The sequence below is a fragment of the Manacus candei genome, unplaced genomic scaffold, assembly GCF_025592945.1.
Source record: "Manacus candei isolate 608988 ecotype Guabito, Panama unplaced genomic scaffold, ASM2559294v1 h1tg000033l, whole genome shotgun sequence".
In the NCBI taxonomy this organism is placed as follows: Eukaryota; Metazoa; Chordata; class Aves; order Passeriformes; family Pipridae; genus Manacus; species Manacus candei.
The window spans coordinates 5,969,008-5,993,958 of record NW_026138081.1 but is presented as its reverse complement, the minus strand read 5'-3'; the positions used below and the strand labels follow the sequence as shown (position 1 = coordinate 5,993,958).

Sequence of the window (24,951 nt, the reverse complement as noted above, 5' to 3'; positions counted from 1 at the left end):
TGACAACATTTGAAACACCGTCCTGCATCTTTTGCATAAAGTTGCAGAAATATCTCTCTGCTTCAAATTAGGACAGCAACAGTGACGTTGAGGACAGCTACTGATCTAACTTACTAGTACATCTATCTTTGGCCTTGACATCTAGGCAGACTGCCACAGAACCAAGACACTGCCTTAAGTTTAGCTTGGCAACTTCTAAGCAAAACTTACATGGCCTTCCATGCCTTCCTGAGGACTCCAGTCTTTCCAGCTGTTTCTTCCAGCTTTTAGCCGTATCACCTCATCTGGCCACTGCAGCTCTTTCCTTTTTGACACGTTGATCCCTTCCAGTACTTGACTGGGATCCATTAACTATAAGTAGGAATTGAGTTTTGACTGTTAGTTCAGCCAAAATTTAAAACAAACAGATAAATTTTGCATGCTCCCATATAACTGGCTTTAACCCACTGAAATTGATTCCTGACCCATTTCAGTGTTGGAAAGAAGCTCCAGGCTAGGAAACAGCCTGTGCAGCACTGAATTTGGAAATTAGGCTGTGGTTTCAGACACAGTTGACAATATGTCAGTTCACTAAAGCAACAGTTCTGGTTCCCTTTCCCACTTCTTTCAGTTATACTGGCTCACAGCAGGGTCTGGGGAGCTAGCACAACATAAGCATTGGCAGCACACAGCGTAGTAGCAGGGAAGAGTTAAGTGATGATGAGCTGTTAAAATCAGCTCATTACTTCTTACAGAACATAATAAGTAACATGGTCTTAAAGAATTTATTGCTAGGCAGAAAAGTATTTATCTACTAGCAAGGCTAGATGAGACCCGCTCCGTGTTTTGAAGTAAACTGGTCTTTCCACAGGGGAAGCAGGAGAAAACTCCTGAAAACTACTTCTTATTTAAGGACAGAGAAAACTTCATAATGTCCACTATCCAAGGGCACATGTCCACTTTGCCTTTATCCTCCTCACACAGGGAAAGTAAGCAGCTTCATAAAAGGGCCCTTGCCTGCAAACAAAAGCTACTAAGGACAGACCTGAAAATTTACTTAGTTAACTTTGCCCACTATGATGCAGTTTACTAAGGATTACTCTAAACTGAGGTGACATCAGCAATCATGTTTATTATGATCTAGTCTATTAAATACACTTCTTGATGTTTTCCGCTAATATAATGCCAAAGACATGTATGTGGGGCTGATAAAAGCTAGGAAAGCAAGAATACAGATTTCTGGATTTTCAAAACAAGTAAGGCTGCCAGGATTAACTTAGTCAATAGTGTACTGTTTGCTGCTCATTAAACCCTGACATAGCAATAACCAAGGAATAAATACACGTGAAAGTGAAAACAAGTATATTTACAGTGACTTTTGTGGAAAATCTACTTGGCTTCAAAGAAAAAAACTAGTTGCTTTGTAACCTGCAAATGAAGCTGTTTAGCTTTACACACTGCAATGTATAAAGGCTAACTATGCAGTGGAACTGAGTTCCACTGATGTTCTCAATGCTGTACTACAGCAAAACATAAATAATGTAAACCAGGAGCGTGCAGGAAGGCTTCTTGTCCAGAAAACTTTTTTCTTACATTTGTTCTCCAAACATAACCACGCAGAAACTGTATACCCAAACATTCCTGAATGTGTATATATTTAAAAGTAATGATTTCAACAACATACAAAGTAACAACTAACAAAAGCATGTGGAAACATAGGTTAACTTGTTCTTCTAGACTATTCACCTGGATTCTGTAAATAACGTCATCCTTTTTGGCTTGCATTTGATTTGCAGGGCTTGCATTGCCACCTGACTGAGTTTCAGCTGCATTACTCCCTCCTTCTGTCCCTAGAAAGCCCACAAGGGCATGCTGTTTACAGGCTGGGATGCTTTGGCTGGAGCTGCTAGAAGAGGGCAGTCCATGCTGCACGCTGACCCCAGTCTGGCCAGTAGGTTCCATTTGGTTCACCATAGATAGGCGGGACTGGATGGATGACGGGAGGTTCCGAAGGGATATCTGACTGGTGGAAGAGCGCCGGCAAGGCACAAAGCCTGTTGTGGATGTGCGAAGAGATGAATGACGACTGCCGTAGCAATAAGATGAATGGCTAGCTACTGAGGCACGGGCAGGGGAATGTCTGACAAGGCTGGACTGCACAGAGTGAGAGCTGTGACTGGTGCCTAAAAGTAAAAGATACAGAATCAGAAAAGTTTGATAAAGCCTCCCACACACATTAGATTGCTGACACACAAACATTTTAGAACACAGATACATAAAACTGATTGGTCTAATCAACATCATCTGCAACAGCTGTATCGCAGATCTCCGCTGCATTTCACACAGCAGAACATCTGAATACATTCTGCTCATCTCAATTTCATATTCTGTTCAATTCACAATCCCTGCCAGACAAGTAGCTTGAAAAATGCTTCAGTCTTGCTCTTTCTGCAATTTCTTCCTTAATATTAACACTTAAGTTTCCCAAACTTAAGGCAACAAGGCAGGTACAGATGTTCATGTTTCAAAATACTGAATATTCTTTCTTAATATGCTTGACTACACATTCAAATTTTGGGTCAGAAAATTTGTTAGAACAAAAGCTGTTTTAAAACAAGTTCAGAAGAATTTAATACATTTAAAGTTAAAAACAAATTGCAGTTCATGAGCACTGGTGTCACTACTTTTCCTGTAATAAGTATTTGCAAATACCTCTTCACAGAGAGATAGATCTAATTATGTTCAATCAACTACATAGATGCATATTTTCTTTGTGAGTAAAGGCAGTCCTTGAAAAACTTTCTCAGCTTTACTGGTTTTCACCTCCCTAACTACAGATCACTATGGACCCTTGGATAGGATTCAGCTAGAATACTACAGAAATAGAGAATTCATTTCACTGTATAAATAAGTAATACAAGACATTCACAGAAAATGAAACAAGTTTAGCATTCGCAGATAATACAAGAGAAGTGAAAAGATCCAACGTGTAGAGACATGTTATAAAAAGTTATTTAATCTATTCTGTCAGCACAACTATACCCCTTTTGCTCAAATCTGTTTGGTAACCTTGCACTGCATAAAATAGTATTGTAGTTTGAGATGAATCCAACAGCTCTTAACACTATATAAAATCACATCACTTTTGTTTGCTTTTTCTTTTAATTTAGGCCAAGGAGCTGAAAGGTCAGTTCTGGCTATAGGATTGAACTTGTATAAAACTGCTTCTTTGTTTTAAGTTTACCCAGAGTGGAGGGATGAGTTGGTGGATGAGCTGCAGGAAAAGTTGTGGGATGAGCTGCAACAGGAGGATGCTGTACTGCTCCAGGTCCCTGCCCTGTAGGTGCATTCCCTCCTCCTTGTGACATGCTGCTCTGTGACTCATTGATAGTTGCATTATTACTTGTGCAAGAAGCTCCACCTCCAGCATCTGAATCTTCAATGTTTCCACCACTATTGCAGCCAGCTCCACAGCCTTTCCTTAGTCTGGAAACATAATACAATTGATACATTAAGTCAGGCCTTCTAATATCAGGTCTATGAAATGCCTCATGACAAGCAAAAAGCTTGACTAAGCACAATCCACAGCACTCCCCAAAATCAGATAAAACCTAACTTTATTTTTTCAGAATACGCTTTGCAAATATAAATGCTGCTTTCTAAGAGATTGCAATTTTCTTCATGACAGTTATCCCATAACAGGGATGACAAGTCAAATGCTCATAGAAGATAGTTTTTTAAAAATTATCCCACCTCTGAAGTACAATAAAGTGATAAAATTCTAAATCTAAAGTGTTGGTAGAACATCCCCATTATTTTGTAACAGTTTAGTAAAATTTATGCTACTTAACACACTGGTCATACATACTGTTATATTGCAAAATCTTCAGTCTACTCAGAATAGCAGGAAAAGAATGTTTGCTGGATTTTTTTAAAAATGTATTCGCTTCCCGTTACCTTCATAAATGCACTCACAACTGTTTGAAGTACATTTTGAACATTCAGACAGTAGGTTAGCCAACATTTCCCAGTATACATAACTGCACAGTTTTTTAACATTGTTTACTCTAAAAAACTTCAGATGGACACAAAAAACACAGCACATTTCCTCCTCCCTTCAATTCCTACTTTTCAGTTTTCTTTTCTTTCTGTTGCACTCGAACACATTGATGAGTCCTTTCCAATTTTGTTTGCCCCAGGATCCAGAATCCTGAAGCTATATACACACCTTGGATCCAAATACTGGCTGTGTCATAGTTTCACCTGTTATTCTATTGAGTCTGACAAGCTGGTGGTGACAGGAGACAAAAACCTCTACAGTGAATGTGGCATGCTTTGAGGTGAAGCAGCATGTTCTGTTTTGATGTGCCATAGATGTCTAAGTTAAATATGACTATCAGAACAGCTACAGGACTGTTCAGACTATGGCACTAGCTCCTGGGAGTGGTAAGAACTGGGATGCACATTTCTGAATGCCACACCTAGCTGCCACTGTTGCTTTTGGAGCCACAGTCACAGTGGCCAGAAATGCAGTGAAAGTTCTATGACCCATAAAACACAGAATGGCAACAGTTGGTACTGAATTACTCAGAGGTCATGTGGGGAAATGATTATATTATTACCATTCCAGTTATTTGTTCTGACTCTGACATTCAGGGTTATTTGTAGGTACTCATGAGATTTTGAACAGCTAAAGCTTGTGTTACTATGCATGAGCATACCCTAACAACATTAATATTGGCACTTTCATGTTAAATATGTGCCAGATAGGAACCCTACCAAATAGTCCTGATTCTATAAAGATAGTATTTTAGACTGCAAAAGCAATGGTACTGAAAAAAACAGTATAGAAGTTGCATTGTCTCTCATTATCAGACCTAATGTTAGAACTGAAGTTATGATTCTTGCATCTAGACTTTGTCTTCTTTCCTCTGAGCTCTATTTACATAGTTTGTGGTCTCAGCATTGAAGATTAATCCTGTACCAAAGCAGTTGTCACACGCTACTGATGTGCCCAAAATAAAACTCAAGGTGTGTTTATTTTTATGGGACTGACTCTTATAAATTATGCTGTGTTGGGCCTGTTGTATAGAACTAGTTAGTAGAATATGAGAGCATGAACACATACTAATGAGAACTCATTTCCTCAGCTCACCTGTGCCATGTAGACACTACGAAGTTTCTGATGTTTCCTAAGCTGATGGCTCCCCCAAGAATGTCCTTTAGCTGTTCATGACTATCTGAATAAGAAGTAGTCAGAGGTGAGACATAGATTGGGTATCCAATTGGCTGGTCACAAGAGGAGTTAATCATGTTCCTCAGAGCTTGTTTAGCGTTTTGGATACTTCCTCTCTCTGGATTACGATTACGCAGGAAGACAAGCTCCTGCTGTTGTCCTGCCCACAGGCCACGCACACACTCCTTATTCACCTGCAAAAACCAAGTAGAGAGAGGCTGTGTCACAAAGTAAAGCAATGAGAGCCTTCATGAGCATATGCAATATTGCCCTGCAGAATGGCAAGCATGCATACGCACTTCTCTAACAGGCTGAACTTTGGGACACAGGCTGCAACAATGACAATAAAGCAAATCTAAGAATGGGATGAGAAATAAGATATTTTAAGTCAGAAGGAACTGATTTCCTGATACGGTACTTGCACTGCATGAGAAGAAGCAGCCTTAGCAATAACAAAACAATAAAGATTTCAGTTCAAGTAGCAGTTTGGTACAGTTATTAAAACACACTACAACATACTGTCCCACTGTGAAACGTGCACAAAGCTTACCTTAATGACCCTGAAACTGAGATACCGCTTATTTAGCATAATGATTTTATATTCATTGGTGCCATCATCCATCACGTGACGCAGAGCAAGAAGGGACGGAGAATTGGAAAGAACTGCACTCCGCCAAGCAGGGTCTCCTTCATGTGCTATAACTAGATTTTCTTCATGGGTTGTTATAGCTTCATAAAGGACAGAAGGATCATCATATTCATCTGGAGAAGTGAAGTGATCCTGTTTCCAAGAATACATGTTCAATAAGATATGATTAGCGTTTCAGATGTAGCTACATATAAATCTCAAACGTTTCCAACTCTTGAAATAATCAGTGCATTACACAGTTAGTCATCAAAAATACTGAATACCTACTTTAGAACATTAAAGATAACCTCTTTTCCAACAGATTGGTTCTGTTCGCTTGTTTACTTCTTTTTTTAACTTAAAACCAAAATGATCAGAAGCGCCTGCCTATCACTGATTCAAGTAAATTTCTAGGTGAATTTTACACTAGATTTGTATTTATTTATATTGCTTACAGAAGCATTTTAGTTTTAGTTTGTTTTCTTATTCATAAGCCTCCAACTGTAAAACACACTGAAGTAAAGCACTGATTATTCACCGAGACTGCATTATATGAAGAGAGCAACAGGAAGAAAACAATATTTACTGTTAAAAAGTTTACATGGATACTTGATGACAAACTATTTCAGCATCAGGTACTATCAAGACAACTTACATTACTACCAGTCAAACAGAAACACAAAATCTACAAGTTCAATTCAGTATTAGGTCACATTACTTTCTGGTTAAAAAAGGATTGTGGTTAATAGCCAAATTTCCAACACCAGCTGAAGCCTGGATATGCTACTGCACTGCAAGTGAATAAAAACCTTTCACAGATTAATACAATAATGTTCAGAAAAAAACCAATTTTTTTAATTGTTAGTGATCTTTATTTTTCTCACTTTTCATTCCCTGACTTAATTCAAGCCCAATCTGCACAGTAACCCTCTGAGAACACTCCAGAGCCGTTGAAGTGGTACTTCTGTTGGTTTCAGTAATGATTTTGTAATTATTATGCTTTGCTACCTGTACTCCTAACAAACACATTCTGCTAAATTCAGAGTTTATGTTACATGAAAGAGTTGATTCAATCACTGCTAGCTTTGGGGGACTTCTAAAGTCTGCGATGAAGGCAAAAAAAAGAACCTTTAATAATAATTTTAAAAGTGCAATTAAGATTTGCCTTTGATTTGCCTATGATTTTCAAGCAATCTATTTTTCTAGAGTACCAGTACTTTTCCTTCCTTACAGAGTGCTTATCACTAAGTACATGCTTTCCTGTACTTGCTGTGCACATTTGCTGGACAGAATTTGAGACTGTTCATCTTCACCCTCACTTCACTATAAAGACCAACTCTAATTTCAGCTTACTGCAAAGCAGCCTTCTTATTCTCACCTGAAATCTGTGATTACAACACTTCAAAGCAAAAAGAACAAGAAAAACAACTCCCATTGGAGGAGAGGGCTGTGCAGCTTTGAATACACGATAACCTTTTAAGCCAATTACACATGTGCAGAGAGGGAGGAGAGAGAGAAAATATCAGAGAAGTTGTTCATAAGGGAAATACCTCTAGATAGGTATGAAACAAGGCTTGACATGTTCTCTGATCTACATTTAATGTAATTTTCAAGCTCTGAGCATAAACAGCATTCCCTTTTCCTCTGTATCAACTTCCACAAGAGCTATAATAAATCAAAGGACAACACATGATATTCCCTTGTTTTCAGTTGTCAATCTCTATCACATGCCTTTTATTATCATCCTCTTTTTCTTTCTCCCAGCCACTTATTTTTAAAAGAACAAATGCACAGAAATAAAAAGAACTGGACACATCCTTCTGTGTAATCTCTTACCTGATGTAACTTAAGTGACATCCGAATTCCAGGAACCACTACTTTCCTCAGCAATTCCATGTCAGCAAAGATCCATTCATCTCTAATCGAAGATATACGGAAGTCACCCTTAAACAGGGCATGCAGGCCATACAAGAAGGATTCCAGATTACTGTTGAGGGGAAAAAATAATGAAGAAAACAGCCCAGATATTAACAGAAATACAAACATATCCACAGTTATCATCACTGAAAAGAACAGAAAATATTGAGCTGTACAGAAGGGCACACAATTCCTCTCCATAAAGATAAGCTACAGAATAAGACAGGGAGAAGAGAACACATGAGTAAAGATGTGCATGTAAGCAAAACCTGGATATCAGATGTCTACATGCTCTGAACAGGTAATGAACAAGCCATACGCAACAGACTGTTTACATGGACTAAAATAAACAGGAACACCATAAGGATTGCCTGACTTCACGTTGAAGATTTTAAGAGAAAACTTTTCAAGGTATTGGAGAATATGTAACTTCAGTTGTGCATGCTTCAGTACAAAGTAAAAATCTTGTCAACTTTTCATGTTTAAAGGCATTGTTTTCAATTACTAACTAAAGAGTAAAAAAATCAAATATGCACTGATCACTCTTGCAACTGCATATTTGCAAGACTTTCAGGAGGCAATTGGTGGGTACTTCAAAGAATTAGTCAACAGTTGCCCTAAAAGTGAAGCAGAACAGTCAGCACCCAGCTGACCAACAGCGTCTGCATCCGATTATGCTTTTTATTTTCTTTTTAAACCACCACCTTGTGATTTCCTGAAACATTTAACTATATTTTACATTGGATTTCTAGAGCTGAAGCTGTCAGTCTGCAAGAAAGAGGTTGCCATATCACAACAGAGTTGAGGTGAAGGAGATTTGTACAAAACACAACTGCTTGCCACAGAGCCAGCTAAACTGTGAAGCTTATCGTAACAGTCTGATCTAACATCCACCACGATATGAGTTCTCCATTTTAAGAAACTTCCCTCTTCTTCCCCTCATTTCCATATAGGGCACCTACTTGGTGCAGGAAATGGAGCTTACTTTTAGAACTTAATCCGTTCTTGGTTTTTTTCCCCCCCATCAGTTATAACTGGTCCTTACCCATACCAGAATTCTCATCTTGCATTAGTTCAATAAGACAAGATGCTCAGATTCAAGTTCTCCCCTTGTTTGCTTTTCTTTGGTTATGTTTCATTGGCTGTTGTAATGAAGACAAGTTACACAGCAAATCTGTCCAGTTTAAGGGAAGACAACATTAATTATCCATTTCTTTTATGAAAAGGTACTCATCCTAACACCTAATCTAGGAACTCAGAGGGATTTTGAGGATGGGAAGCTTACAACAACAGTATTTTATTACCTAGACATATGATGTGAAGCTGTTCCCAATGCTCTCCGCCCCAGAACACACAGTCCATAACACAATGTCACTAGGGGTGAGTCTTTACTTGAATCCAGTGGCTTATAATAACAAAAGAGAAAATAGTAAGTCAGGTGAATGGAGTAAGGAAATCACCACTGAAAAAGACAATTCCGCCAGAAGGAGTAAAAGACCCAAACGTGTAATGGTTCACAAACTCAAGTGTGCACAGGTACCCACTGCACCAGTTACTCTTAAAAACCAATTCTGTTTGCAACTCTGAGCAAGAGTTTTTCAAATACATAAGACTTGTAAAGGCAAACACACATACACTATTATTTGAAAGAAGACAAACTGTAAGCTGAACAGATGTATGGTACATTCCTCATGGATACTGTGTTATCTTGTAAGCAAACTGCTGATTAGCAAAATTATGGGGTTTAGACAAAAATATTTTTAGTGAATACAGTGGATTCTAACTGACTGGGAGTATTTAATCCTGATTTAACCAAAAAATTCCCTGGACTACAGTTTTAGTCTGGAAAAACTTGCCCTCAGTTCTAAGTCTGTAGCAGCTGTACAGTGTACATAATGCCCTAGAAAATGACATCATTCAATTAAATGATTAAATCTCATTTTCAATACATACACAAAATCTTTCATGACTTGAAGGGAAACAATTTCCTTTGGCTGTTGTTTGTCATTTGACCACAGGACACTAAGTCTTACACCTGTGAAAACGGGCTTCTTACTGATCTCTTACCTCCAAAGCAAAACTGAATTCTTAAGTCTTGGATCGTTCGTTAAACACCTAAATTCCAATTGTATTTCTGTCCCTTTAATCTCAATTAATTTCTGCTTATTCTCAAAGGCAACACTAATTAGACTAAACCACACACAGTCATTTTGTAAACAGTAAGAAGTCAAGGCATTCCTCTACAACCATACTTCTGTTTAAAAGGTGGAAAGATTTTGGAGAGAAGAAAAGGTTGAATACAGGATGATAATTTTCACAAGCCAACAACTCCAGCGGTCCAAAGGAAAACAGTACAGTATGATCAATGAGAAAAAAGCAGTCAGTCTTATAAACTGGCAACAGGTATTTGGGGTTTTATGGGGTTTTGTTTTGCTTTGGTACTTTTTTGTTTAAGTTAGGCTTGATTTGTGAACACTCACTTCTAAGCACAAAACATCAATTCTGTAAGCATACTGTTTTGTATGTAGATAAATGCCTAAGATTCAACCGATTCGCCTGAGTTGGCAAACAAAATTCATTAACTGGTTACACCATAAGTTACTTATAGAATTTATTAAATTCTCAAAAGTAGAAGACCAAAACCATTTCAATGAAAATATTTGGATTATACATATTTATTTTAAAAATCAGCATTGAACCAGCCAATAAGTCAAGCCAATGGGAAAAAACGAGACCATCCTAGAACAGTGAATGGCTTTCCTCACATGTCCATACTTACCTTTTCTCTTCGAGAGCAGCAGTATTCTATCCAGTTCAAATATATCATACAAAAGCTCTCTCTTGAGATCCCTGCCAGACGATGGTCATAATCCTCATCAATATTGGGGTTAAATGTTGGGTCTACATCAACATAATTGCGGTCTGTGCACAACCGCAGACCTTCCTGCATTGTCTCGTTAGCTAACCATTCCTCTAGCTTGGGGGATGTCGTGACATAATAGATGATTCCCTGAAACAGTAGTAGTTAAGAATATGAGTCATTGCAATTAAAAAACCCAGTCAATAATCTTGATCATTTCAAATTATTTGCATTATTTTCCTGGCAACGAACAAAACTGACACACAGTAGTATTTATTTAGCTCACAGGTGCAACATATTTGCACAAAAAACACAGGTGGTATATAGGAGTATTTTTCAAAGATTGTCAAGATTTCTGAAGCCTACACTGATGAAATAAGGAAAGGAAAAGAGGATGGGACCGGACTGTCACTATAATTTTTGCAGAAGACACAGAAATTTTTATCTAGTTAACATGAAGGATTAGATATTAAATTTCTAAAGAACTCTAAATAAAATAGTGCTAAAACACAAAACATTTTAAGACCCTTGTGCTGGGAAACATAACTTGTGTGTGTATGAGAATAAGTATCTTGGAAATATTTTAACCTGAAAATTTTCAGCTCTCTGAAAGAGAGTAGCTTATGAAAGATCTCAATTAGTACACTGATTATCTGAAGGGATCTGAGGTCTAGAGTCCTCTTAAAACTGCAGGCCAGGACTTTCTTCCTTTTTTAAGACTCAAAGATGGGTTTGGACAGCTTACAAGGACCTAAGAGCCTGGTTTTCTCTAAGAGAAACAGACTATTTAACTTTTCATTTACAACACAGCTATTACATTTGGGTTATAGTTTTCAAGTTTCTATTCCAGCTTCAGCTAGGAATTATCCTCTCTCTGATCTAGACTACAGGGTCGTTGTCCTACTCATGCACCATCTGAGTCACCATCAGTACAACAAACCCTGTCCTCCTTTAAAGAAGATGTTCATACATCTCTAATTATCATCACATTCTATGATCCTCATATGACAGACATTAGAAGTTGAAGACATTAAGCAGTTTCCAGGTGTAATCCAGCCTGTCTTCCCCCGAGGGTCATACTGATCTGAATCATACCTTCACGTAGTAAGTAGTGAGAATTTTCCGGAGATCAAAGACTTGAAGCATGGAAGCTGCACTGTTGTCAGTGATGCTGTAACCCTCCAGAACATACTTTGTCACAAGCACTTCCCAAGCCAGCCAACGCTGCCCAAAGGCAGCATTAAAGGAAAGCATGTGAGGAAGGTGGCCTGGTTCACAGCAACAAAAACCTTCATCTTCCTCTACACCTTCAGTGATGGCCTCTACTTCTCGTTGCTGACAGTAAGTTCCTTATGAGAGAAAACAGAGAAAAGAACAAAGCATTGAAAGCTTTCTATGATTGCTTTAATGTGAACTTGTGTTTAAGAGTTTAAAATTCAACCCACTTCCAATTACATTTTTTAACACTAAGTGAACTATCTGCCAATGAACACAAAAGATTTGGATAGCTTAATTTGCACTCTAGGATCACATTTGACTTGAGTTTCTCTGAGAAGTAACTATGGCAGGCATGTTGTACTAAAATGGAAAGACAGACTTTGCATCAAGTGATAGGAGCATAAAGAGGCCCTGCAGCCCATTTTCAAAGAAATTAATTTACAGGATGGAACTGAAAATTACTTTTGTTTCTAAAACAGAAGACAACTTTTTAGTACAGACAGTTAACGAAGTGTAAGACACTCACCTCTGAATTCAAGCCCCCTCAGCTGGAAGGTGACCAAGCCATTTCCTATCTCTATAAGGTGTACTAGTGCATTGAGGTAGTCAGAGGCTAGGATGAAGCAGTCCCCAGTACTATAGTTTCCCCAGCGACCCAACAATAAGTCTCCACATAAGCTGTGCTGAAGGGAACGGGTTAAATGTTCATAGAAGATAGAATTCAGGTTGTTATCATCTGAACCTGCAGGAAGATTCAATTTGGGTTATCTGAATCTGTAGAAAAACATCAAGCTTGAATGCCAATTATCACTTCACACTGAACCCTGCATTTTTTGAACAGCAATGTTGTTTCAAGGTCATACTCCAGTCCCACTTCCCCCTCTTTTAAGGGAAAAGTACTCCAAATGAATGCCAAGTGACATTTGTACTTTGAACCAAATTTTTTCTTAGTCACTCCTCCATTTTCCAAGTTAATAGTTCAGTTCCACTCATGCATTTCCCATCAACCCATTCAAGATAATAAAGAGCAAAAGCAAATGAGCACAGAAGTATCTCAGTAATAACTGTACTGGTCTCATCATCATGACATTGAGACACCCTCAAATAATACTTGGCGCTATTTTAATTACTCAAGAATAGAAAGTAAAACAGTTTAACACATACTACAATTAGAAATAAAAAAGTAAAGCAGGAACACAAAGGTAAGGGTAAACTTAAAAAACTCAGGGGGGAGTATAAAGAATAAAGCAAGAGAGGTGATGGAAGAGAAAGTAACAGAAGATAGACCAACTGAAAGTTTTGGAGAAGATCAGAGGGTAAACTGAACATGAATCCTATAAAGATCCCATAGAAACCATTTACATTTGAAGAAAATGCCACTATAAGAAAACCTACCCACCCCTCAAGAAAAAAAAAAAAGAAACCCACCAACCCACCCCCACTTCCCAAAAAACCCCCCCTGAAAAACCGACCCCAAAAAAACTCCAAATCAACCACTAAAATCAGACTAGGAAAGCTACCTGGATTCCGATCAAGCTGCGAAGCCAGTCTAGTATTTGAATGATCCACACGCTTCGTGCTGAAAAGAATAAAATAAAGCATAATTAATACAAAATATATTACTGTAAGAAAATCTAAGGGAAGAAACTACTAATATAAAAACTGTTAAAGAATATTCCCACTAAAATAGTTTCAAAAAGTTATTTTACAATAATTTTATATGCAAATTTTTTGCTCTTCTCATATATAAAATTATTTTCTGCTTGTGATAGCATTATATTACTTAATAAATTTTGTCCACAGCAGATAGCCATAGAATAATCTTTAACTTTAGATTTAAGTGCATATATTTTCTTAGATAGATATAAAGCTTTAGATGTGAGAAATAAACTTTAAAACAATTAAATTAGCGCAGATAACATTCCAGTAGACTTTACTGAAAGAGCAATTTTCAGACAGTTATTTCATTGTCTGAAGTTACAACCATAACTCTTTAATCTAAGATTTGGAACATTGTATTTAAACTGTTCTAATGTTAGAAGGGAAATAATAACTACCAGAAATATCCACTCATCTTGCCCTATGCTGCTACTCTATCAACAATAGTGAACTTCAGAGAAATAAAACAAAAGGAGGTACAACCTGAAATGAAGATTCTTCTACTACTGATCCCACCTTGATCAAAAAATATTTACTTTAAAATATTCTTATATTGAGTTTAGCCAGTTTTGCTGTAAGCTAAGCAATAATGAACGCAGGTAAAATACACTTATGAACTGCTCCTCCAAACCTTTTTATACATAAATCCACTATCTGATTAAAACTGCATTTCACAATAACACAGTTTTTATGCTTAAAAATCATCAGGATAGCATACCTCTAAGTAGAAATTATTTCAAGCAGTGAAGCTTGAAACATTCCTAGTGTAAAAAAACAGCTACTACAGTATTTCAGAAATAAGTTAATTGAAAACTTTCAGTACTATACACTAGTGTTGTCTGAGGAAAAACATAGCAGAATAGCCAACAAAGCCACAAAACCAACACATTTAGACATATTTACATGATTAAAAACAAATGTCACAAACTTTAAAGATCTGATTTCACCTACTTGTAATCTCTTTCCCAGAATTTGACAGGCCTAGCATATGAAGTGATGAATATTGCACTTCCCAGAAAAGGATTCAGTGGAGTAGAGAAGAAAGCTGACACAGCTGCTTGGACAAACAACATGGCAGAATCTGTAGGATAAGAGAATTAAGGAAAGCAAAGCAACAACTACGGGGTTTTTTTAAGCTCCTGGAATATTATCAGATATAGACAGCAACACCAATTAAGAACAAAACAAGATCTCTACAAATTTCTATGCAGCAAAGTGCCTTTACAGTATCTCCACCAATTAGATTATTTTTGTTTTTGAAAACTGAAATAGATGAGAATTTGGCACTAGACACGGTAGTCATTCAAAAATTCTATCAAGAATACTAACTGAACAGTCCACTCCGACAGGTCTACAGAAGATTAAAATGCAAAAGTCAAGAACTAAAACCATAGTTAGTGACTCTCATAAAAGGGAATGACTGTGAGAAGAAAAGCTGTGTCATTTTCAGAATGGATTCTGCTCCATGTTTCTTTCATGCCAGCATTCTTTCATGCCAGCATTCTATTCCTACTTTATCTGCTACTGTATCATTCATAGCACTGTAACAAGTGTGCACAGTTTTTTCATAAATACTCACTAGACAAGCCGGTTCCTTCAGTAGGTTTACCCAATAATACATAATCCATTATAACACATTATTCAGAAGTTATAAATACACAACTTCAGGAGAAAGCCTGCATTTTCAAAGGATACGTGGTACAGCAAAGGGCTGGGCAAAAGCATGGAAGGCAGATCCCCAGGTGATCTGCCATGGAGCAATGTAGGTATATACAAATCTCAATTTATAAAAGAGTTCCCAAAGCTACAGGAAAAAAAAAAAAAGAAAAAAGAGAAAAACAATTCAGCAATTTAGCCAAGAATCAATATGCTTTGCAGTACACAAACATCCTGAGGAATTTACTGGTCATCCTAGAGTTCTTACTGGTTCTACCAGAAGCCTCAGACTTAGGAAAGGGATGTAATTACAAAAGCAAATAACATAATATGCTTCATTGTTCTACTAACAGAAACTCAGGAGATGTTTAGAAAGTTACATATGGTTTCTCAAGCAAACAAAAATGCTTTGGCAAGGAGAAGTCTTAGCTGCCTTACAGCATATTAATTACAGTACAAGTACGACTGAGGATCTGCAAGATTACCTATCAGCTAGGACTATCAGTTTTCCTTTTTGGATAACCTGAAACACCTAGGAATAGAGTTGAAGTTACCTTGCTGAAGAGTATGGACATGAAGAAGAGATCTAGCAGCATGGTCTCAGTAAAACTTTTGTAATCAAAAGTAAAGAAGAGCACTGTGAAAATAACAGTGACATACTGGCACGTTGGGCTACTGAATGATGAACGCAGTAACTTCAAGCCAGCTATTGTGATCATTAAAGCACCCAACCTGTATAAGAAATTCACACAAAACAGTTACTATCTGCTGTCCAAAAGGGGTTTAAAGACCACTTAAGTTGTTGTTGTCATGAAACACCAATCTTTTCAAACTCAAGTTTGCTTTTGGAACTGGGGGGTTGTTGGTTTGTTGGCTTTTTAAAAGACAACTTTGGATTTGGGGTTTTTTTAAAGAGGTTACTAAGTCTTTTTATCAGTATTTTCAAGTCCATCAATGTTCCAAGGATGAGCATTATTTGTAAGAGTACCACTAGTAAAAAAAAAATTAAGAGATGAAATATCCTTGTATTCTGAAGAGAAACTTGGTCTTTAATTTAGATTATGAATACTGAAATGCAAAAATGCTAGATTAATCATCAAGAGATCATTAATGAACACTGGGTTATAATTTCCTGCATGACTCTACTACTAGTAGTAAAAACCACTGCTCTAGTTTTTACTGGGGGAACTGCAATTTCATTCTTTTTTGAGATAGTAACTGACAGATCAAAGGGTTATAAAAATTTAGAGTAATATAATGGCAATATTCCTCCCAAAGGTCTTGTAGTGACAGTGATAATGAATCCAAGGTAAGAATTTATTAGATATAGAGATTAAAATTGAAAAAGCCAAACCCCCATCCCCTCCCCAAAAAATATAATACTCAGCCCTCCACTTTCCCCCAATCCATATTCCATTTTGTTTTGAGATTCATGTTCTCTTTTGTTCTAACTCAATAGAACTTCAAATACAAAAAAGCCACCTGGTTACTGTTTCTCAAAGGCTAAAAATTGCAGGGCCTATTATTTAACTCTCATATGCTGAAACAGTCAGATACAGTGCTCAGGGGATTATAACAAAGGCTCAATTTAAGAAGCAGTGTGCAATTCCATCCGGATATGGATTATACTTAGGGGCTAGAAGGCCTGGGGAATTCCTTGATGAGAGATGAAAGCTTTAGAGGGGTTGCAAGCTGGCACACCAACTTGGGGAACAGGTCTGAAATTTACACCTGATAAAATACCAGAACAAATCACCACTATCTTGAGCTTGAGTCTGGATAATCATATTATAGACTCTGAAGATAAACACAGAAACTCTGTTATCACACTATTAGGTAACTCTACAACCTGCAATCTTTACAGTATGTATTATGAATTGAATGATTTATCTTTGTGGGCATTTTTAGTTTAATACTGTAATACTCCGTTCAGTTTAAGTCAGCAAGGTGACTTGGCTTTATAAGGGCTTTTACATAAAGAAAAGCTTTATTTATTCCTTGCATTAGTCTTAAGACAATAGCATTAACTGTCTTCCCATTGAGACCAGAACTCACTATTTAATTTTCCACCACAGCAGACATACTCAAGATTACTTGATCTCCTTTTCTACTTACTCAGTATCCAGTTTCTTTGGACTAGCAATATTCTTAGCGCTGCTACTAAGCTCATTGAGGACTATCAGTGGATAGATAACATTCTTCTCTACAAAAAGGAGCCAAATGTGAAGTTTCTCAAACCACATAACATGCGCGGCATCTATCAAGATACATTAAAAAGAAAAAATCAGATAGCACTGTCATATCAAATTCTAACAGAATGAAGATTCTTGATCCAAATAATGTGTGGAGCCAAACATTAACTGTATTCTCACACCAGATTTTCGCAGTTTTATTTAATAAAAAAAAAGAGAAGAGTTTTTGCACTGTTCATACAACAATAGAACAGTTCACAAGCTACTTGCTTACTGCATATGGAAGGAAACAAACTGGGTTGCCACCTCTTCACTGATTTCAACATTGCTATTGATGAAGTTGTTTGACATTATGTACTTTATCTCACATAAAAGGATGGTTTTCCAACCATTTTCAATCTGAAAGACTTTTGGTTTACAACTCTACAATACAGAAGAGCCTACATAATCTGACAACACAAATGTCTGTGACTTGAGAACTTCTTTTAAACTTCAAGAATTGCAACGAACGTTTCAAGTTAATGCAAATTAAAATAAGAAAAAGTATTCTACAATACAGTCTAGAAGAACCTATGTCAAAAGTTATGTTAAACATTGATGCACATATTGATGCATACATAAAGGGTTAAGGCATACTTGAAAAGAGGCTAGAAAAAGGTCCTCTGCTTTTTCAGTGCTGTGAACGACTGCACATGTCTACAAGAACCCCAGCAAGAACTGAAGCTCCTTTTCTACAACAGAAGCCATAAGGACTATTAGTCAGTGACATGGCATGAATTCTTTAAGTTACAGGGACTAAACTGGAAGATGTTACAAACTCATATTTAACATTACTGGCTATGACTTCCATTTTTCCTGAAAACACTACAACATCTGGAAATACTTAAGCCATGTATCAGCAAAAGGGCACCAACTATAGCTTCTCTAGTTTTATAGATTAAAAATTTAAGGCATACAATAGCCCTTTTCACTTCTTCCAAATAAAGTTTGACATCATACTACAATTGCTATTCATATTTATCTTTACATCCAGTCACTGGAAAAAAATCACACAATTTAGACATCAATGAAAAGACCACACTGCATTGCTGCTACAAAGGTTGAAAGTTTGTGAATCAATTCTGATAATTCTCTTCTTCTGAGGAAACACCTAATGAAACACAGTCAATGTTTATGAAAAATTCTTGAAGCAATAATTAACACAAACTTGGCCACTTAAGATTCTGAAGACACTGTTTTAGTGGAACTGCTCTGGGATAACGTTAGCACATGTATTACCATCATCAACTAAGAGATACGTAAAACGTCATGGAATGAAACCAGGAGGAACTGAGAAAGTAAGACATTTATAGATGAGATATAATTAAAAACTCTGGTGGTAAGAGTAATAAAGAGAAGAAATTAAGTTTATTAAAAGGTCAGCAACTACAGCAAGTTCAGTAAAGTGTTATGAATGATACTTACTTCGGACTTCAAACTGATGGTATTCCTTGGTTTTCAGCAGCGGGTGAGAAAAGCAATGCCAAGGAAGTTGCTTTCGGAGTTGAGGCAGAACATAATGGGTCACAAAGCCTACCGTACCCACCAATGCATAAAGAACATAACTTAAAATAGGCTAAAAAAAAAAGAATTGAAGAAATTAAGGTTTGTTTTTTATAAACAAAATAATACACTAACAACGTAATACTTTTTCCAGCATCTAGGCAAGTGCTCCTGGAATACTAAGTTGGGAAATTATTTCCTCATGGAAGACTGTACTACTAACTTTAAGATAAAACAAGAAAACCTGCAAGAAAAAAGCCTCTCTGTATCTAGCAAATTTTCACTGAGTTGAAATGTATTTTAAAGTAAAAATAGTACACCAATCTTCTTTCATAGTCCATTGCTTCTGACCCATATGCATTTCATTTTAAAAAGGTATTATTCTCTAAAGGCTGAACCCAATTTACATTTCCGTCTGCTGGATAAAAGGAGGTATAAGCATAAGCAAAACCAAATCATTAATTTCATATTCTCTTGAGAAAGTAAGAAGCGTCCCACAAGACCAAACCTTTCCACAGAAGTCACAAAATACTGCAATATTAACGTGGTATGAAGGTTGGATTTCACAGTAATGCTTTCCAAACATTAAAATTTTCTCAAAATTTCTAGATAAGTAATAGAAAAATTGGGATTGCATTGTCTTGTCATAAGCTCTTTCTGAATTCGGTGAAGCCTAAGTCTATTGAACTATACAACTGGTGAAAAACATGCAGCCAATTTTCTCAAACATGGGGGAATGCAACATTGCAGAGGAGTGCTGAAATTCAACCATACAATAGAAGAGATGTTCCTTAGAAAACACTAGTACACCTGTTTAAATAGGGCACTTGACCTGAAAACATGCAGCTACCTAAATACATATGCTTTTTAAAATTAGTTTTTTAGTTTAACTTTAGGCAGCAGGAGGAGTATAAAATCATTCTAAAATACATAAAAGAAATTTTCATTTGCTTGACATAAAGCTGTTCATAACCTAATCAATACTTCCATTACAGGAATACCAAAATAAAAAACTCAGTAACTGCAACTCTTTAGGTAAATGCTTAATTTAAATTCAAGCACAGGATCTAGTCCCATGTCATCATCAAGTAGGAGTCACATATGACATTAGTTAGTCCTGTAAATAACCATTCCAGTAAAGAGGTACTCCCCTATACTATAGTCTACAAACAGCCATGCTAGCATGCAACTAATGTGTCAAGGTTCAGCCCCTCAAACTTTAGGAATCAAACCTTTTAAACTCTTTTTTAAGTTTCTTTTTTCCTTATTCCAAAATGATCCTGACTATTTAACTGAGATAGATGAAACAAAAGAGGGTGTTTTGTGTCAGAGACTAAAACAAAGTCCAGAATATAAGCAGAAACTAGGAAAGAACAGGGGAAGATGACTTTTTGAGCACATAAAAGTGAAGAACTTCAGTCATGTACTTATCACACTATATATTTAAAGACCATCTAAAACTAGTCAGGAGACTCAGTGAACTATCAAAATAAGCTTTATATCACAAAGTATTTGCATACAGAAGGCAAATGGAAGACATGAAGCAATACCTTACCTGTAAAACTGTAAATACTGTACTGACGTGAATTGCAAAATAGAGTACACCAATGACTATACACACAATCAGGTCAGACTGCAATCGTTCACTCTGCAGAGTAAAAATAAAACAATTTTAGAAAATATCAGCTTTAGTTGTCCTCTTAGAATCATTAAAGTTGGAAAAGACCTCCAAGATCATCAAGTCCAACCTTTAAATACCTTGTTAACATACATACACAGTAACACTGAAATCGATTAGAGATTTTCAAATTATGCCAGTGTTAATTACTTCCATTGAAGTTATCAGAAATTTCACAGGACAAATCCTACAGCTAAGAGCGTGAGTTTAACTAAGTTAGGTGCATATCAATAGCAGGGAAGGACAAATCAATACACCCCATAGATTCTCTCTCTCCTTCTGGACCGTGAGGGGGTGCAATGATTGCCCCCCCCTAAAGCAATGATGAAAGAGATGGAAGGGACAATCAAAATTCCCCTTTATGATCTAAGAATTGCTTAAATCATGGGGCAATTAAGAGCTCTGGAAGAGTGCTGCCTTGGCAGAGCTATCAACCAGGGAAAACAATGAGGCTTTAACCCTTTATCCCCTCCCTTTCAGAAGGGTAAAGGATAGCTTTGGAATCCTTTGGAATGAGTTTGAATTTTCCATTACTTCTTAAAAACTGAAAACAAATCGTTGATAATGAGAAAAAAAATGACAAAACTAGTAATGCCAGAGTCGGCCACAAGGGGGCAATGTGTGCTTAGGGCCATGGCAACTCTGCTATTTACAGCCAAGAAAATCATCGAAGGATTAACTACTCCAAAATCGACAAATACACAGAGCAACTACTGCTGCAAAGTTTTAACTTCTTGCGCTACAGCTTACTTTTTTTTTAAATCAATTAGTCCTGATTTCAAAAACCACTGAAAAAAAGACTAGAATCAAAAATCCTCAGCTCCCCTGCCCCCTTGGAGACTAAAACCAGTTTAAGAGTTAAAGAGGAGCTTGCAGCTCCTGTCAGTCTCTATTGTTCAGTGTTAGAAGAACTGCAGTTTCTCTGCTCTAAATATTTATTTCCAGTTTCCACAGGTTGCACCTCATCATGTCTGTGCTTGCTGTATTATGAGAAACCCAGTTATACTGTTCCTCCCCTACAGCCAAGCCCTACACAAAGCTAAGTGAATGTTCAACCTTCTTTTGTACAAATTAAACATACTAAGCTTCTTAAGCCTTTTATTTATTGCTACACTGTGTGAAAAAGGATAATGTTTAAATATTACTTCTATAAATACTTGGAGTGAATTGGTACTAAAATTTCAAAGTATGAGCCTAAGTAAATGGAACAGGTTACATCTGCCTCCAAAGAAATCAAACAACAAAACAACTGAAAACATCCAAAGCAAACCACAGAAAGCCCCACAACACTTTCACCATTTTTATTTTCCACTTCTGGAATAGCAAGCACAAAGCTCTTCCTCACATTATTAGAAATACTGGGTTCATATAGTTCTTGCCACAATTAACTCTTCTCCATTAACTCCTGCACAAAACTCAAGTATCATTTATTAATATTGATGAGCTAGAAGAAAATCCTCAGTGATACTTCACTGAATTCATACTAGGGAATTCCAATGCTCTCATGTCTACTTCTAAATAACTTAAAATGGCAATATGAGCATTATACTCTTCTTAGAGCACTTCGGTTCACCAGCAGAGTTCAAGGAAATGCTCTGATATCCATCTAATCAGCACCATGGTGACAAGCGTAAGCAAGACCCAGATTGATGCTATACAAACCAATGTAAAGCAAATGCTTTAAATAAATTTAAAAAAAAAAAAAACAAAACCAATACCAAAACTAAAAAGCCTACTTACCACAGAATTTCTAAGCTTCTCAGGTAAAGGATCTTTTACTTCAGACAGAGGATCCTCAGGGTTTTTGTCTTCAGAATTAGGAAAAAATTTTGATTGCACTAAAGAGCTTAAGGGAAACAAAAAAAAAACCCACTGAAAAGCATGCATTGTTTAATGTGGTTTTAGAAGAATAATGGAGTCAGAAGTTCTATTACAAGCTGATCGCAACAAAAATTAATTCTGGCATATTAATGCTTTCACATAGCTGAGCAAACTTACAGACATCTCAGCTTTATAAAAGAATTAGTTCTCTCTTGCACAGAATGACCACCATTGAAGAACAGCAGCCAAATGTTCAAATAGCAGTTTCAGTAGAAGCAACAGCACTAACTGAACAAAAACTGAATTTTAAGTGAAGTTCTCAGTAGTCATGAAACAAAATTTGAATTCGTAAATAACCAAACAGAAATGTGCAAAATTTAGAACTGGTCTATTTGTCAATACCAGTCAGAAAACCATTAATTCTTTGCTTTAATTCAAACTTCAACAACAAAAAAAACCCTAAAAAATCTATACTACCCTGATTAATCACTCAATTAGGCATTCTGACCAAACTACTAAATTCTCAGCAGGCCTTGATGACACTAATGTGCAAAAACTTTACACTTAAGCTTTTAGGAGACCATGCGCAGCATTACTAGCCACTACTAATTGTCTGTCGACCCCTCAATGTGATTTTTCTTACAATACCCTATGCAGTGCAGAAGTATTATTTCATTTTACAGACAGGAAGATCACTACTGAACGAGCCCTAGATCTTCAAAGGAAATTACATATTACAATCTATTGCAGTGCTTAACTATGCCACATCTGGCTAAACAGGTGAAACCACAGGTCAAACATAAGCATCCAGGATTTAGTACTCAGAAAGAACAAAAGAACAAGTATCTAGGGACAGGGACCACATACCAGCTGAGTAAAGCCAACTGAACTAAAGGTAACAAGAGGACAAGGTTTACTGGTCAACCCAAAGATAAGAATTTTCCTCTTGTCTGAACGAATCATTAATCTCCTTGTTCACAGGAGAGTTCTCTCGCTATCTGACCCAGGCTACTATTTATCAAATTCATCCAACATTATGGTTACAATTAAGTCCAAGTTGAAGCTCTGCCTAACGCAGCCAGATATGTCACTGAGCTTCTATTGGCTATGCTGGGGGAGGTGTTTCTCCTACTGGAACTATTTTGATTTACGTGCATAATTATTAACTGAATCAGAAATACTCTCAGCATCAGATCAATACTCTAACTCAGGAACAGCAACATGAATACCTGCTTCCCGATGCTAGATGGGAATGCTCATCACCAAAACAGATCCTTATTGTTTTGTATCTGAGATGAAATTATTTGTACAAGTGCTTTGAGCACACATCCAATATAAGACCAGATAAACAAATGAAGTGAGAGAAACTGTTCAGAAAAACCCCCTGTGGACTTCAGTTTTAACTAGTGCCCTGAGCACGTCTTTAAATATAGGAAAGATACATGTTCAGCACAAACCCACCAGCAGAAAGATGGCACCTGACTGACATTTTGGAGAACATCAGCAGGCAGCTAAATCAGATTTTGGCATGTAAGTGACTTACTAGAAGTCACAAAGAAAGGTGGTTGTTACAGGAGGAACTAGGTGCAAAATCTGAGGATTTCTGAACCAAGAACAGACTATTTTGATTAATGTGGGTGACTACAAGTTCCAACAGTACCAACAACTAACATTATTAGTAGTTTTGCCTAGCAGTTTGCTTGTTCCTTGGGAAAGGGATACAAATTATCACTTACAAAAGTACAGAAGGGTCACTACTTTGTCTGCTGAGATGATACGATATTGCCACTAACAAACCACAAAATATGGAGAAGAGAACTGGAATATGCTGCCCATCCCAGGAATCCTGCAGACAGAAATAAAAGATTAATAAAAAGGAGACAAGTATACACCACTTACCTGACATACAAGAATTATGTATATCATAGTAAAGAGAATGAAAAATTTAACTACGAAGCCACAAAAATAAATGAGGACTTTTTGTACAAAAATATTGCTCAATATTTACCTATGTCTAACTACAGATCAGGAACTCTAACACAGTGTACATCCCTCAACCCTACAGCACCTTAATCATTAAACAGTCATCATTTTACATAACTCTTAAGAATTTCCTGCATTCCTCGAGACCACAGGTTCTTAAGACTTACATTTAGTCAATTCTCAATTTTGAAAGTTACAAATGTTTTGACTCAGAATGTAATTTTTCCTAATTTGCTGAATGCAGATTAAACATTGGGTTTATTTTTGTTTTCATGATCTGTATTGGATCTGCAAAATGAGATAGTGATTCTTTGCTAAAACTTGTTTATCTTAAACAGATGTGTTTACAAAAGGCTAATGAGACAAGTGTACAAATTCACAGAAAGCTAATGATGTTCTGCAGGTGACAGCATCATGGGAATATTTCCTCTAGGAACTTTCCACTCTGTGACAGAGGGGAAAAAAGCCAGTCAACTTTGAGTTGGATGGCACACATTTATTTTACAATTAATTGTAAAATAAGCATTTTTGATTACTGACACACCTGAAATGCACAAACAGAACCAACACCACACTACACAC

General features: G+C 36.7%; 1 protein-coding gene across 8 annotated transcripts in view; it reads right to left on the bottom strand.

The window, feature by feature from the left end:
• The window catches only part of PCNX1 (pecanex 1), an 85,824-nt gene that overhangs the window by 4,540 nt on the left and 56,333 nt on the right, over positions 1-24,951 (bottom strand). For all 8 annotated transcript variants that reach the window (XM_051791491.1, XM_051791489.1, XM_051791494.1 and 5 more), the window contains 19 exons: positions 24,123-24,232; positions 22,306-22,411; positions 20,443-20,535; positions 18,810-18,960; positions 17,269-17,410; positions 15,708-15,885; positions 15,193-15,301; positions 14,449-14,578; positions 13,359-13,417; positions 12,365-12,580; positions 11,716-11,969; positions 10,540-10,770; positions 9,065-9,165; positions 7,680-7,830; positions 5,766-5,996; positions 5,135-5,409; positions 3,224-3,465; positions 1,726-2,162; positions 211-351 (listed from right to left, as the gene is read on the bottom strand). In XM_051791491.1, the coding sequence (XP_051647451.1) occupies positions 211-351; positions 1,726-2,162; positions 3,224-3,465; positions 5,135-5,409; positions 5,766-5,996; positions 7,680-7,830; positions 9,065-9,165; positions 10,540-10,770; positions 11,716-11,969; positions 12,365-12,580; positions 13,359-13,417; positions 14,449-14,578; positions 15,193-15,301; positions 15,708-15,885; positions 17,269-17,410; positions 18,810-18,960; positions 20,443-20,535; positions 22,306-22,411; positions 24,123-24,232 (3,357 nt within the window). The remainder of the gene's footprint in view (positions 1-210; positions 352-1,725; positions 2,163-3,223; positions 3,466-5,134; positions 5,410-5,765; positions 5,997-7,679; positions 7,831-9,064; positions 9,166-10,539; positions 10,771-11,715; positions 11,970-12,364; positions 12,581-13,358; positions 13,418-14,448; positions 14,579-15,192; positions 15,302-15,707; positions 15,886-17,268; positions 17,411-18,809; positions 18,961-20,442; positions 20,536-22,305; positions 22,412-24,122; positions 24,233-24,951) is intronic.